This window comes from Pituophis catenifer, unplaced genomic scaffold (assembly GCF_029215685.1).
Source record: "Pituophis catenifer annectens isolate HBS135680 unplaced genomic scaffold, rPitCat1.0.hap2 SCAF_6, whole genome shotgun sequence".
In the NCBI taxonomy this organism is placed as follows: domain Eukaryota; kingdom Metazoa; phylum Chordata; class Lepidosauria; order Squamata; family Colubridae; genus Pituophis; species Pituophis catenifer.
Window position 1 is genome coordinate 45,360,246 of NW_027256886.1, and position 17,166 is coordinate 45,377,411.

Genomic DNA, 17,166 nt, shown 5'->3' on the forward strand with positions numbered 1-17,166 from the left:
GCTTGCATGCACTATAGGTTTATATCTGACTCTGAAAAGTAAAGGATTGTTTTTATCATTACCGTTAGACATTAACAATAAAAGCTATGTGCTCAATGAATAGAGAAGAGAATAAATAAGACACTTCAGAATCCGGGTAATTTATATTTTATGCAATGTAATATAAGTTACTATACATTTTAACTTTTTCTACTTAGCGGTAGTATTAAATATTACTATTTTCATATTATGGAGAAATGAGCTTTCCCGAGATTTGACATACTAAACAATACGCCCAAGGTATTATACTTTCAGGGTGTAAAGATGCAATGATAATTAACCGGAGTTGCTTCTATGTAAGCTGTAGGCAAGTTTTCATTTCAAAAAAAAATTAAAAGAGAAACTGCACATTTTAGAAGATGCGATCCCCCTAACCACATGCGCGAAAGCTTCTGCGGGAGTTTTTAATCAGTGAAATGATCTTGATCAGTGAAATAGTGAAATGTCGCCTTTCCTTTGATTTCCATAAAGCGGAACTGTCGTAAAGCAAAGGGAAGCCTCTTCCTGGAGCCTCTCAAGTTGTCGCTGGGCGGGTATGCCCGGACTGTCGCAAAAACGCGGGAAAGCAAAAGGGGAGGTGAAGCCGTTGGGCGCGCCAACATGGCTGCTTTGCCGGAGGAGCCGACGGAGGCAGTAGCGGTAAAGCCGGATCCTGATGCAGGAGCGCCGCCGCCCGCTCCGCCCGCTCCTCTCTCCCAGTCCCCGATCTCGACGGCGGCAGCAGTTGCAACAACTGTCCCTCCTGCGTCTGCCTCTTCGGTCGCTGCCACCCTTCTCGCGGATGGAGAGCCGCTTGCGGGAGGAGTTGACTCGAAGAGCTCGGGGACTTCCAGCCCCACGCCGCCAGCCTCTCAACTACCCATCCACAAGCATACTCTGCTGGCGGTGCTGCAGTTCTTGCGCCGCAGCAATCTGCGCGAATCGGAGGAGATCCTCCGGAGGGAAGCCCGGGGTCTCGTCGACGACGTCCCGAGCGACCCGAATTCCTCAGCTCCCGGGGTCCCCGGAGCTCATGGAGGGGAAGGACAGGATCCCAGTGCCGGGATCTTGGCCCCTGGAGCGGGGGACGTGCTAATCAATTCTGTCACTTTTGGCCAGACTGGAGCTACCATCTCTCCAGCCGCTATCACGACACCTCCCGCAGCGCCCTTGGGCCATCCTGGGAAAGGTGAGATGTAAAACATTAATAGCAAGTGTTCATTGAGCCAACTAATTACTTTTGCCCAGCTCTCCTGACAAATTGATGTACAACTTACAGTAGTTCATTTCGGAGAATATCAGTTCAAGCACTGTCCTTCTAAATTTACTGTGGTTATAATAATATAATCTATAAGTAAACACTGAGTGTTATGCGGGTTAATGATATTTTTGTTTGGAAGCGCTAGAACCTATGGTTCAATTGTTTATTCTTTTTAGTGAATCATGTTCCTCACTTTCCACTGTAAATTATATAGTTTTAAATATGCAGTTTAAAAGCATGGTGGAGTAACAAAACAGCTTCCCAGTGCTTCCAAATGAAAATATCATTAACACACATTGCACTCTACTGTGGTTTTAAATTGCATATTTAAAACTAAAAAAAAAAACCCTAATACTGGCTGGGAGATTTTTTGTTATATTTTTATAGTTAAATATTCAGAGATACGATATAAAGAGGCAAAAAATAGTTACAAATATGCACATATCAGATATACAAATAGAATAAAATAGAATAGAATTTTTTATTGGCCAAGTGTGATTGGACACACAAGGAATTTGTCTTGGTGCATATGCTCTCAGTCTACATAAAAGATATGTTCATCAAGAATCATAAAGCACAACACTTAATGATAGTCATAGGGTACAAATAAGCAATCAGGAAACAATATCAATATAAATTGTATAAATTTTGTATAAATTGTATAAATATAAATTTTGCCAGTGACAAAAACACACAAAGCATTTTCTGAATATGGAACAGAATATATATTTGTCTTCTAAAGAGATTGTTCCAATAAAATATATATCAGTGTTCCATATTAAGGGTATACAAAGTTATCACTTGGATTGGAGACTTTAATCAAAACAATAACAAAAGTATCATTTCCTGTTTATGTGCAGTATCATGACACACCTAAAAATGGAGCGGAGTTGACACTTTAATAATTGCATTCCCCCATCATAGCCCTTTGTATATAATCCAGAAAGAAAAAGGAGTGGGAATTGGATTGCATAGTTGTGATCATTATCTTTACTTTTCGATCTCCTTCCCATGTATATTGCTCACACTTATTTCCAGAAGCTAAATATCAGAAATACAAACATTGGATCAGAAATTGTGTCCTGATCCAATTTTGTAGCTGGGTGTAATAAATTTAATCCTTTAAAAATCTGAGCTATGAGAACAAAATCTGCTTCTCATCCAGAGTAAACAACAAACATACAAGAATGCAATACGTTATGGAGAGCAGCCAAAACTTTTAAGGCAATCCCTTAAAATAGCTCTTGTACATACAATAACTTTGCTGCAGTTGCGATATATAAAATCAGTCTGGCATAAGTCTTTTCTAACTCATTGTCCATAAATTCCAAATAAAGAGAGTTCTGGTTTCTTCATAAATATTAATCTTTAAAATCTTATGAATTTGTATCCAAAATTTCTTAACTTCCTTAACTTTTTTCTTTCATTTTCCTTTTTTGTATGTTTAAATTTTTCTTTTGATTTTTTCCTTTTGATTTATCTTCTGTTGTATGAAAACATTTTAATAAATGTGAATTTTTAAAAGTGGGGGAAGTCTTAGAGAGAAAATGGGAGAGTTAGCTACATTCTGAGATGCTGCCAAATTGCCTCTCCCATACAAGTGCATTAGGGAAAATTACATTTTCAAAAAATCATTTTATAGAGAGGCCAAATCCTGATATTCTTTACATATTTTTGAAATATTCCGTTGGATTGGAAAGAAGGAGAAAGCTCTTGCTGAAATGGAAGTTTAACAGCACTAATTTTCTTTCTTTGATCAACTCATGCTACAATAGTTCTTAATCTGTCCTCAGAGTTTTCCTTCATTCTCTATATTTGATTTTACTGTACTTAATTTGTAATTTGTAAACAATCTGTAAACATTTCTTAACTTTGAATGGTTGGAATTAATGGGAAATTGCTAATGCAGCAGTTCTTAATAAACATTTAGTTGATAAATTTGGGTCAAAACATTCTTGCTAGCCATTGGTTGAATGTTGCTAGTTAAAATCAAATTTCATAGTCAATATGTGCTGGATTTGAAATAAAACGGGAGATTTTGCTAAAAGGAATTCAAAGGATTTAGGATTGAAATAATGAATTGCAAAAGAATGCAGACATTAATTTTCCTATATTAATTTTGTAGCCGGAGTTCTTGTAGAAGATCAGCCAGATGTGAGTGCAGTACTATCTGCTTATAATCAACAGGGAGACCCAGCACTTTATGAAGAATACTACAGTGGATTGAAACACTTCATTGAATGTGCTCTGGATTGTCATCGAGCTGAATTATCACAACTTTTTTATCCTCTGTTTGTACACATGTACTTGGAACTAGTCTACAATGGACATGAAAATGAAGCAAAATCGTTCTTTCAAAAGTAATAATTTTCTTCATTTAATATCCATGGATGTTTCACTAATTAGGCGCATAACTTCTTAATTGTTGTTACAGTAAAAAAGACATTTATTTTGAAGCATGGTAAACTGGGAATAGAAAGAAACTATAGCATTTACTTTGGGATGCATTAAGAGTAGAAAGAAAATACATTTTAAACATTTTGAAAATATAGAAAGCTTACCAGTTATCCCTCTTGGCAGAGAAAGGTTAACAGACATTCTTTTGAAAGTGGTTGATCGGGGTTAGTAAATGGATATGATTTCTTTAGGGATCTTTGATGCATAAGAAAGAGATTCCCAGTTACTTGGTTACTTACTATCTATAAATTATTTCTTTTCAGGGAGTTTTGATTTCTTGCATCAGTGAATACATAAAATATGCTTTACTTTGTTTGTGGATATGTATATGTGAAAAACATTTTATTCTGAGGTAAATTTTTACTACTGAAATGTTCTGGCCTGAACCATTGAATAATTTTATTCCTTCTTGGTAAAAGGATGGTTTATCATGAAATGCTAAAACTATTGTTTTCTGTTTGAATATACACCCATTATTTATCAGATTTTGAGGTCGTTCAATTACTCAGCAATTCTGAAAAGAAATAAAAAGTTATATAAAAATATAAATCATAACTGGCCAGAAAAACAAAACATGAAACAATGAAGCAACTATAACGGCTTCACAATCAATCTATCACAAAGGAACAACTAGGTCTTTACTAATTTCCTAGACAACTTAAGAGTGAGAGCTGCACAAATCTCTGGGGGAATAACATTTCAGAAGACAACAAAATAGGGCCGCTTCTGGGTCCTGTCATTTGACAATGTTTATTGACAGGACACAGAGAATACCCACCTCCTTAATTGTTCCAAGTAGGCAGCCAAACCCATGAAAAGCTTTAAAGGTGATAAACAGGACCCTTGAATTGTCCCAGAAAGCAACTGGAAACCAGTGCAGTTCTTTAAGCATCAAAGTCATGTACACATAACATGATGCTCTACACTGTTGCATTCTTGACCAGCTATAGGTTCTGGATAGTCTTCAAGGACAGCATTTCTCCCTTGGTGTTTCAAAGAGTAGGCTTCAAAGAATAAGATTGGGAAGAGGGAAAGAAAATTGCCCATGATTTGGTTGGAAAAATATTACATATGTCTGGATATGATGTTCTAAATGTATCGCATAGGGACTTAGGTATTGTGTCAGTTGTTACCCATTTTGGTAACATGTACTGCTGCTAAGAGTTGCTCCTAATGGAGGACTCTCTATTATTTTCCATTCCATTCTCCATATATCTCAATTATATTTCTATGCCATAGTTTTTATATAACTATTTGTGATACAATTTTACAACTGCTTCAAGATCGCCTGACTACTTTAATCAATTAATGAGATGATTAAGTCCCTACTTATCTTTAATATATCCTTAATTTCCTCCCAGGTTTCATGGGGACCAAGAATGTTATTACCAAGATGACTTGCGTGTATTATCCAGTTTAACCAAAAAAGAGCATATGAGGGGCAATGAGACTATGCTGGATTTCCGAACAAGCAAGTTTGTGTTGCGTATTTCTCGTGACTCTTACCAGCTTCTGAAGAGACATCTTCAGGAAAAACAGAACAATCAGATCTGGAACATTGTTCAAGAACATCTTTATATTGATATTTTTGATGGAATGCCTCGTAGTAAACAACAGATTGATGCTATGGTGGGAAGTTTAGCTGGCGAAGCAAAACGAGAAGCAAATAAAGCAAAGGTATGACATAAGATATATCATCATGGACAGTATTGCACATGGATAAAAAACCCATGAAAATTACATTTATGACTGCAATTGGTATAATGGTCTGCTTGTAATAGTGTACATTATTATACTCCAAATAACAAGAATTTACTGTTTTGCTCAAATTGAAAAATAATTATTGTGAACAAACAAGCTTCAAATAATAGTTTTAAGTTAATATCAAGTTTTGGTCAGCTCATTTCCTTGTTTAAATTTGGTTCATATAAACAAGTAAGACTTTTTATATTTCAACTCTTAAGGATAAGCTTAAAGTCAGCTGGGTCACCTTGAATCAGTCACACTGACCTTGAGTCAGTAAGCCCAACTCATATCACTGGACTGTTATTGTGGGGAATATAGGAGGAATTTGTGTTGGATATGTTTGCTGCCTTGAGTTGTAAAAATAATAAAAGCAAGATAAAAATAAATAAATTTCTCCGCTCATCATGATAGTAGGGGAGGTATAGATTAACGAAAATATTGAATCAATTGATAGCAGAGGCTTTTTGAATTTAAGGAAAGTACTGTAAGTTATTCACACCATAGATAAAGCAAGGAGTGAGCAGGGAGAGATTTATTTAATCAAAGTTGTACAGCTGCCCATCTCACAAAAAAATGACTTTGGGTGGCATACAGCAATTGAATAAAACAACTGTAAAAACAACAGATAAAATGATACAGGTAGTCCTTGACTTGCAACAGTTCATTTAGTGACCAAAGTTACAACATCACTGAAAAAAGTGACTTATGACTGTTTTTCACATGACTGTTACAGCATCCCCATGGTTATGTGATCAAAATTCATACTCTTGGCAACTGATTCATATTTATGGCAGTTGCAGTGTCCCAGGGTCATGTGATCACATTTTGTGACCTCCTGACAAACAGAATCAATGGGGAAGCCAGAGTCACTTAGCAACTGTGTTACTGATTTAACAACTGCAGTGATTCACTTAATAACTGTGGCAAGAAGGGTTGTAAAGTGGGGCAAAAAGTGGGGTAAAGTCACTTAACAAATGTCTCGCTTAGGAAAAGAAATGTTGGGCTCAATTGTGCTTGTAAGTTGTGTACTACCTGTATAAACCTCCACATTAAAAGATTAATATAATAAAAACAAATATATAAATCCTAGGCAAAGAGAGGATAAGGATGGCTACCTCAGTAGTGGAGCCATCAAAGCATGCCTCAGGTTTCCTGGAAAGTCCAGGCCTGATAACAACCAGTTGCCTTACTTGCACTGAAATAAGACCAGAAGTTTCGAAAAATAGCACTATGTGTAAAAATGCTTTACATCATCCCCTTAATTTAGCAGTTATCTAGATAAACCTTCCCAAATTCATAATTCTGATATGTCAGCATATCTGGAGGGCATAAGATTAGAGAGAGAATTATGGTTAGATCAGTGTAATTTCAGCATTCAGCAAGGTGTTTGGGATTCTTTCCACTTTTTGAGATATGTCAGGAAAGAGGTGCTGTTTAAAGAAATAGAAACTAAAAATATTTTTGAACTTTGGATTGTGATTTGTGATTAGAGATAGCTTACAACAAGGATGTCAAACTCGTGGCCTGCAGGCCGGATGTGTCACGCACTGCCCAGGCCCGATTTAGCAGTCCTGATACGTCATGTGATGCCACCGTTACACTGCGAGTTTGACAACTTGGTTTACAACATGGACATGCACAATCTCTCTTTTCCAACACCCAGGGAAGAAATGCTAAGGAAATATTTCTGCAATTTGTACTTTCTCCTTTTGATTTACAGGTATTTTTTGGCTTATTAAAAGAACCAGAAATAGAGTTACCTTTGGATGATGAAGATGAAGAAGGAGAGAATGAAGAGGGCAAGCCAAAGAAAAAGAAGCCCAAAAAAGATAGTTTGGGATCAAAAAGTAAAAAGCAGGATCCAAATGCTCCACCTCAGAATAGGTAGAACCTCTCTTAACTTTCCATTTAAATTGCTCACGTGCAGTTCTTACTTAAATGTGACATTTCAAACTATAATAAGCAACTTTTTCCTTGCTTAAATGTTCCTCCATTTTCACTCCCACAGCCAGTTTTCTGTGTAAAGAGATATTCAAGTGGGGAAGGAATAGGGAACAACTATAAATTATGTGAATCATATAGACTACACTAGGGTGCAGACTAAAGTTTATTAGTCTTCAAGTGGAGAGTGAGGAAACCCTGATAATTTGCTTGAGGATAAGCATCTGCTCAATGACGTTGAAAATGTTTTATCTGTGTTTTGAAACTGTTATTCTTTATGCAGAATCCCTCTTCCTGAGCTAAAAGATTCTGATAAACTGGATAAAATAATGAATATGAAGGAAGCTACTAAACGTGTTCGGCTTGGTCCAGACTGTTTGCCTTCTATTTGCTTCTACACATTTCTTAATGCATACCAGGTTAGTGTACTGGATTGACAGTGGATCAGATCACAACACAGCCTTGCATGCAGCCTTTGATTGGTGATTGCAGAGGGAAAAATCAAAAGACTTATAAACTATTGCTGAAGGAAAACAAAATTATTTTTTTCAGTTTCCCAAATAAAGAATATTACATTTCAAAAAGTGCAAACTTTCTTTGTGAACTAGTCCAACCCTTCAGAGTGGCTTCAAAATCTAATGTGAAGATACAGGTTATTGTTATAATCTTCACTCCATTATTTCTGGGGACAGTTAACAGAGTGAGAAAGTAGCACAAGCCTCTCCCACTTCCATCATATAATATGGACCAAAAGCCCATGCCTTTTTTGGATTTTAATCCAGGTGGCCCCATTTGTATTTTAGCCTGGGAGGCCTCCCCTTTGCGGTCTTTTTGAAAACACATAAATAGGGCTTCAGCAATAGGTGTGTATCTGGTTGCACTGTGTCTTTGCTTTGCCCCAGTAATAAATGACTGCACACTGCATTGTCAAACTTACTATTCTCACTAAGTTTCGAAGCCACTTAAAAAAAAGAAGCTGATAATTTTTATCTTATTCATTTCTTAACTTTTTTATTTAAATCTTGTCATTATTTTTATAAATAAGAGGGCAAACATACCTATTATTCCTTTCTCCTATTTTCTCCACAACTATCAGGTGGGATGGGCTGAGAGAATGACTGATTGATTGTTGCTCCAATTGATATTTTATTGTTTACTTTCAGTCTGATGTTATGCTTTAACTTTTTATTTAAAATAAAACTGTGTGATTGTGGTTTATGCAAACAGGGTCTTACAGCTGTGGATGTTACAGATGACTCTAGCATGATCGTTGGAGGCTTTGCTGATTCCACTGTCAGGGTATGGTCTGTGACACCCAAAAAGCTTCGCAGTGTAAAATCAGCTACAGGTAATAAAAATTAACTCTCATTTCAATCTTCATAATAGCTGTTCTGCTCCACAGGAGCAATCTGCAGGTCTCCCAAACCCTCTGCGCACTCTGTTTTTGTGAAAAATGGGATGAGCGGGGCAGGGCTTTGGGGGGGCCAAAAATGGCTGTATTTGGTGTATAAGATGCACCAATATTTCCAACCTCTTAGGAGGGAAAAAAAGTGTGTCTTATACTGCTAAAAATACGGTACATAGCTACTCATAGTTGTAATAAAAATCCTGGGCACATACAACTAGTAAAAACAACAACAGTCCATTTTGAAATTCATGCTCTGTTTGTTATGGTCTTTTGGAGTAATAGAATGTTCCCAAATTATCAGGAAGACTCAGTTCCTGAATCATTGAGATTTGCACCTCACTAATAATGTATTTTTGCCAAAAGGAAAGAACATAAATAAATTCAGGAATAATATAGAGATAGGAAATTCAGATAGTTGGGAGAATAGAATAAAAGAAAATACTGTAAGTGCAGGCCTATTAGCCTATTAAATAGGTCACCCAAGTTATTCTAAATATGCACCCCCAGTTTAACCGAGGACCTCTTACATTAAAACAGTAAATATTTCATACATTGAATTGCTGTATTTGTAGCATGTTTAACCCATTGTCTTTTAGTAGGAATAAGAAATACATTTACTAAAACAAGTACTATTAGTTGATTATACTGAATGTGAAATTTAGGGTTTTTTTTCTTTCAGATCTCAGTGTCATAGATAAAGAATCTGATGATGTTTTAGAAAGAATCATGGATGAAAAAACAGCAAGTGAATTGAAAATTTTATATGGTCATAGTGGACCTGTCTATGGTGCTAGCTTTAGTCCTGATAGGTAAGATAATAGTTCCTTCACTGAGTGTGCGTGAACTTTTGATTTACAGGTATTTTTGAATAGTTGTATTTTGTGATAAACTTTTAGGATTAAGATTTTTCTTTTGGCTTGTTTTGTCAGGAACTATTTGCTGTCATGTTCAGAGGATGGCACAATCAGATTGTGGAGTCTTCTAACTTTTTCTTGTTTGGTGGGATACAAAGGACATAATTATCCTGTATGGGACACACAGTTTTCTCCATATGGATATTATTTTGTATCTGGTGGCCATGACAGAGTATCTCGGTAAGAATTAACACAAGTTTCTCATATAGATACAATCTCAGAACTGTTTATTTTTAGCTAAGGAAACTCTTTATGTTAGTTGCTGCTGTAACTTAGAATATATCTTATATTACAAAATTATATGACCATTGATTAAAAACAGTTCTGTTTATATTTATATAGAGGCACAAAAGAAGCAATATTTCATTTTTAATACAATCTATTTCTTTCTCTTCTTAAACATACTCTCTACTGGATTAAAGTTTGTGGGCTACAGATCACTATCAGCCTTTGCGGATCTTTGCTGGTCATCTGGCAGATGTCACATGTACACGTTTTCACCCAAACTCCAACTACATTGCCACAGGCTCAGCAGACAGAACTGTGAGGCTTTGGGATGTACTTAATGGAAACTGTGTACGAATATTCACGGGACATAAGGTAGATGAATATCAAACCCGTATGGAAATAATTTGATAGATAACAGTTCCCATTCACTGCATATTCTAGAAGTTTAATTTAAGACCTGAATCTGTTTTTATGGAGTCACCTTCAATTTTTATTTATTTGGTTTTCTCTGGATAGTCATATTTCTTTGAAATTGTATATTCTTAAATATTGTAAGTTGTCCACAGGTTTTTTAGGTGGCCTCAAAAATCAGATAGGTAGGTAGGTAGATAGATGGCCTCCTATCCAAATTATAACTTTTAAATGCAAATTTTACCAGTAGGGGAAACCCGATTATGGGTTTGCAAGCAAGGCATAATTTACACTTATAAGAATCCTTAATTTTACCCAGTAGGCCTCATCAAACATACTTCGTTAGAACTTTTAACTTAAAAATCTATCAAACAAGTTTTGTCTTCATAAAACAGGTTCATATATTCTGCCAATCATGGGTTACTGAAGATTATAACTGACACTTACTTTAAAAACTAAAGTGGTTTGATTAGTATATCATGCTAAGCCCAAACCAAGGCACTTTATGGTATACCATGAAGTATATGTACCAAGCTAGCAAAACTCTTCTGGCAAGTCTGAGAGCAAATACAATGAGAATTCTACCTACTAGGGAAGTTCCTGGTGAAATGTTAAACATTTCTAGTAAGATAAAATCTGTGGCATTTTTCACTGTGACCTTTTCTAAAATGGGGGGCCTTAGCACTCATTCTTTTATTACTTTGAAGATGGTCTACTACAATGCATCTGTACTAGAGACTGGGCTTGATGACTACTTACAAACTTTTAAGTAATGCAAAATATGGCATTAAGAGAGCCATAACAGCAGAGATATATCAGTTGCCAGTTTGTTTTCAGGAACATGGTAAAGTGCTACTTATAATATCATGCAGATTTACATTGCTTATGACTAATCTTTCTAGAAGCCAGTCTCCTTGAGAAAACATCTACATGACCATTCATGAAAGGAGGCTGAGCTCCCTCATAACAGAGATGTATTGAAAGCTCAGTTTTTACACAGAGACAAGCAAATAGTCTGATGCCAGACCAAATCAAGAGATGTGGGTAACTACTTTCGCCCCAAGAGATAGTTTCTCTAGTCGGAGAGAAAATCACATAGAGCTTGTATCTGAGTCATTACTGTTTATGATTAAAAAAAACTATAATCAAACATCCTTCTGGTCATATTTAAGTTCATTATTTGGATTCTGGGCTGAAGTAGATAATGAAGTAGAAAATTAAGTGTACTTGACCCAACTGCTTCTGGACTGTGCTGGAGATTGGAAAGTATTATCAGATGGACAACTGATAACTGATTTTGTTTCAACTAGAATTTTTCATCTAGAGAGACTCATAACTGAATGGGAATGATTAGCAGATTTAAACACTAAGCATATTTAACTGAAAATTTATAAATTATTTTCATCTTGTTTTGTTTGTTTACCCCTAAGGGACCAGTTAATTCATTAGCATTTTCTCCTAATGGACGATTCTTGGCAACTGGAGCAACTGATGGAAGAGTGCTTCTGTGGGATATTGGCCATGGTTTAATGGTAGGAGAGTTAAAAGGGCACTCAGACACAATTTATGCACTCAAATTCAGTAGAGATGGAGAAATCTTAGCTTCAGGTATGATTTTTAAATTATTATAAAACTAATGCTATGAACTACAATAATACATCATTCTCTATTTTGTGCTCCATCTCATTTCTAAAGATGAAAAATAACTGCAGAAATAGTTGCATTAGTAAATGGTCCCATCCATCCATGACATCCTGGGCAGATAAAATTGTTTTACATGATAATTTTTTTTAGAAATTTAAATTTTTAGAAAACTACGAGGAGACTTCTATTACTAGAACAATAGGTTTGCTTGAATATTTATCGTAACTTCAACAATTTTCCATTTTTAAAAAATTGATGTTACCTTCCAAATGACAGCTCATATGAATTCTTTATAAATTCCTAGTATATTAAGCACGTTATTTTAGTTGAATATACAATCTAAGACCAGACTGTAGAAAATCACAGATAAAATACAATAAACATTTAAAAAGTGAGGAATATAAAGTGCACAAGCTCCATTTACATAAAACTACCGGTATATTTGGCAGGTAGAACAAATGTTAAATTAAATTAAATTAAGTTAAATGTTAGTACTAAGTGTGGGTCAAAAGATGGCATAGAAAGATGTCTGAAACAGTTATTGATAGCTTCATCCAAGCATGGCCAGATACCTCAAATATCTGGCATTACTGAAGCTCTCTTCCAACACCTTTGAGAATAAGGTGTTAAATCCCATTGTGGTATAAATGCTTTTCTGTGTGAGACAAATGAGGCCGGAAAAGTAACTAGGAATGGTAGAAGGCAGTTGTGGGTTGCCCCCAGTTCGGACTGGTTCGCAGTAGTAAAACTGGCGGGAGGCCCCGCCCACCGCCCCAGATGTCATCATTGGTGATCTGAAGCAAGGCACGCGATCCTGTTGTGAACCGGTAGTAAAGGTAAATGGAACCCACCCCTGGTAGAAGGTATATTATAGAAGGCAAGAGCCTTGGTAGTACAGGGGTTTAAGGCACCCTGTTATTAAGCTTATTAAGACCAGCTGCCTGCAATTACTGCAGGGTTCGAATCTCGCCAAGGCTCAAGGTTGACTCAGCCTTCCATCCTTTCTAAGGTAGGTGAAATGAGGACCCAGTTTGTGGGGGCAATAAGCTGACTTTGTATAAATATACAAAAGGATGAAGGCTATTGCTGAGCACATTGTAAGCCGCCCTGAGTCTTCGGAGAAGGGCGGCATATAAATCAAATTAAAAAAAAAAAGTCACCATAGCAATATTTTGAGAGTTTGGATATGTTCATTCTTCAGATCCAAGTGGAGATCAACCTTCAATGTAATTTTCCTGGTCCAGACATTAACAGGGATATTCAGTACTCTTGTTTTCTGAATCAAGACATTTTGTTTTTACATTTACTGTGATAAATGTTTGTTTTTCCAGAAAATAGTAAATTATGTTTGTCAAATTGACTACAGCATTTAGAGAATCCATGGATGTCATGAACTGATAATTGCAATGCCTGGTTTTAAGATTCTTCATGTATTTTATTTTCAAGGTTCAATGGACAATACAGTTAAACTTTGGGATGCTGTGAAAGCTTTTGAGGACTTGGAGACAGATGATTTTACAACAGCCACTGGACACATAAACCTTCCTGAAAGTTCACAGGACTTGCTTCTGGGCACATATATGACCAAATCAACTCCAGTTTTACACCTCCACTTTACTCGAAGAAATTTACTTCTTGCTGCTGGGGCTTATAGTCCTCAGTAAAACGCAAAAGTCGATGGCTTGATTATGCAAGTCTTGTAAAGTATGTTTAGATCTTCACATTCCTGAATATTACCATTAATATATTGTACAAATGAACTGAAATTCTATTGGTACAAGGGTACTAAGTAAAGCAGGACAGGAAAAAAAAGTGGCATTTCTGCTTTTCTCTACCACCCTCCCCTCAAACAGAAACAGCTTTTTTCTACTGAAATCGTAAGGAATTAACTGGTGTCATCTGTGACAATAGTGTAAATAGACAGCTAGTTTGGGTACCAGTCAATCCTTTTTTCCCTTTCTCAATGGTCCTTTGACCTTTCCAAAGGTTTCAAATAGATCTTTCCCAACATTAGCATAGGTTTAACTGCATATTTTTCTGTAAAACCTGTTCAAAAAGGTTGGGGGAGGAAAATGTATAGAGCAGTGTGCTGTATTTATGTAGCAAGAAAACCAGAATTATTATTTAAATTACCCCAGAGCTTTAAAAATCACATTATATAACTACATATGTATTGGGAATTACTAAAATAAATAGTATTTCAGAAGACTGATTTCATAAATGTTTCTTAAGACTTTTAAGAGAGACTGGCTTCTCTTAAGAATTCTAAATATTGTTCTACACAAGTAAAAACTTGTCACAGAAATATGATTATTCAAGTATGAATCAGAAAAAAAATAGCTGGCCTTAAAGTTTTCCATAATAAGTGTTGGCTTATGCCGTCATTGAAATATATCAGTTATACATTGAGTGTTGAAATCAAGCAGCATGGATCCAGTATATGCATTTTTAAAAAATAATTGTGATTTTGTATTTTATAGTTTTGTATCTTTATAATAAAAATTCTGTAAAAATACGTAAAAATTTGACGGAGTTCTCTTTACATGGTTCTTTGAGAGGCAACCTTGAATTACTGTAGATACCTTAATACAATGGCAGACTTCATATACTCCTCACTTAATGACAATTGGGATCAGAATTTCTGTTGCTAAGCAATGCAGTCTTTAAAGCATGATGACACATGGCTGCATTGTTTAACGATAGCAATCCTGGCAGTTCCTATTGCCATTAAATGAAAATCATGGGTCATTAAGCTAGAACAGGGATGTCAAACTCACATGTTGTCACATGATGTATTGCGACTTTCCCCTTCGCTAAATCGGGGGGTGGGGTGGCCAGCAGGTGACACATCCGGCCTGCGAATGACACCCCTGAGCTAGAACATTGTATGAGTGCAACTTGCCAGCTTTCCACAAGCAAAATCAATGGGAAAATCATACGGAAGTTGCTAGTCCTGGGCAGATTGCAAACAAGTTGGACAAGTACTAAGGGGTAAGAGGAAGTGCTGAAGTGAATTGCACAGGGTGCTGAAGTGGTATGACTGCTTGTGGACTGGGTTTGCTGTGATGCAAGTGTGCATTATAGTGTATGGGAACCCTAGTATTTCATATTCTGTAGCAGGGCTCCTTGAGAGAAAAAGTGGTGGGAGTAACTTGCAATCTTCCCTGCCGGCTTCCCCATTGACATCTTATGGGAAGCTGGCAGGGAACCTTGCCAGTGACCACATGATCATATGGGGAACACCAGCAGAGGGCGGAGCTATTCAAATATGCAGACTCGTTCCTATGTTGCATAGACGGAGCTCCTCCCATACCTGACTGCCGTTTCCCTCCGATTAGGAGAACAGTGAATTCTCAGATAATGTAATTTGTGGAAAACTTTGCTAACTTTTCTGGGTTTGTATGATGCTGGCACTTAGCGCTGGACTGAAACAAAAATGTGTTTCACATCTGCAAGAAAACCACCAAACTCAGCACCAAAGACTCAGCAGTTAAACCCTGAACTACAAATATTCTCTTCTATTAGTATAGATTTGTTTTAGGGAAGCTTTATGCTTTTAAAGAATGTTTGCTGTGACTAGTTAACTTTTTCTCTTCAACTGTATTCCTGCATTTAGGTTCCAGATGGTTAGAATAATTAAAAATATATTTATGTAGAAAATCAAGACAGAGAACAGTTAGAATTAGGTCTGATTCATATATAACACTGGATTATGATTTAAGAGGGAAGAGGCAGTGCACATAAATTTTCAAGATTTCAATTTTTGAACATTTTAAAAAATTATAAAACTGAATTGTGTTTGATGGTACCCAATAAAAGAGTAGATATGTTCTCTAGGGATCTGGGGTAGTACTTGTGTGCAATATACTTTCAAAGTGCCTGAATGCAGGAATAAGTAGTAGGAAAACACTATCTCCTTTGTATTCTAACAAAAACCCTTCAAATTCAGTTTATCTAATGGATTCTCCATGTAGTTTTACTAATAATATAAACATGGTTTATATTTCCATCTTCCAGAATATTCTTCAATTGCCAAGTCTACAGCTCTGATCTTTCCTAATGGTCTCTTATACAAGTACAGCTAGGTTGATGCAGAAATGAAGATGTTGGCCTAGAAACCAGAACTTACTTAAGTTCTAGGCTTCCTTTAGGCTTGAAAGCTGGCTTGGTGATGACTTTGGGCCAGTTTCTCAATCCAACTCACTTTGTAGGATTGTTGGGAAAATAGGAGGCAGTAGTATTAGGCATTCTCACTGCCTTGACAAATGGATGGATAGATAGATGGGTAGGATAGGATAAAAATATTAGTATTTACCAAGTCTGAACCTGCTTAGCTTTTTAGGACAGCCAAGGTTGGTTAAATGAGCTGCCTACTATAGGGATTTACAGACTTGATTATTTTGGTATCACTTTTTTAAAGCTATTCTGTTTGACAATCTATTTAAAGTTAACACTTAAATTACATAGGATGGTTCATTGGAGTACAAACCCAGTAGTACAAATCCCATTTTTATTACTATCGAAAAAAACTACAGAATATTATTTTAACATTTGCCTAGTTTTTGATATCTCCCTTTACTTGTAGAAAAGTCACACAGGGTATGGTGGATTGAGAATGACACAGATCATATGTATATGTATGTGTACAGATGTACACAAAACTTTGTAGGCCAAAAATCAGTTATTTTAACATTTTAAACCCTAAAAGGCCTATAATTATATTTAATAAATTGTTTTTTCTATTATAAACTTGTCCATACACTAAGATCTTCAGACTAAAATCTTAAATTATTTTTTTTAAATTGGGCATTCATGAACTGTTCTAAAGAATTCTTTGTTCTATTTTTTTTAATTGTGCTATTTTAGCTTACTTTCCATATATTTTATAGTGCCTACCTTGAATATTCTGTTTGTTTAGAAGGGCAGAATAGTGAAAATACTTTTCAGTGAAATAAATCAGCGCTCAGAACTATTCGGGCAGAGATGTGATCTTGCTTTCATGTTAATAAGAGTCAACTTATTTATTCTGGAGCAGATGGTTTTGGGCAATATAGATAGAGAGGGTCTCTTTAATTAATAATACACATCAGAAATTTGGACAGTTTTCACTCATGGATTGATACTAAAGGCAAATATAG

General features: G+C 36.0%; 1 protein-coding gene across 1 annotated transcript; it reads left to right on the plus strand.

Moving 5' to 3' along the window:
* The first annotated feature begins 595 nt into the window (after positions 1 to 595).
* TAF5 (TATA-box binding protein associated factor 5) lies at positions 596 to 14,545 on the plus strand. The gene is made up of 11 exons (XM_070945464.1): positions 596 to 1,207; positions 3,405 to 3,639; positions 5,098 to 5,413; positions 7,203 to 7,366; positions 7,707 to 7,842; positions 8,651 to 8,771; positions 9,511 to 9,640; positions 9,761 to 9,925; positions 10,168 to 10,345; positions 11,815 to 11,992; positions 13,475 to 14,545. Exons 1-11 carry the CDS (start codon positions 640 to 642, stop codon positions 13,690 to 13,692), a joined length of 2,409 nt encoding a protein of 802 aa, XP_070801565.1. The 5' UTR covers positions 596 to 639; the 3' UTR covers positions 13,693 to 14,545.
* Positions 14,546 to 17,166: the final 2,621 nt, after the last annotated feature.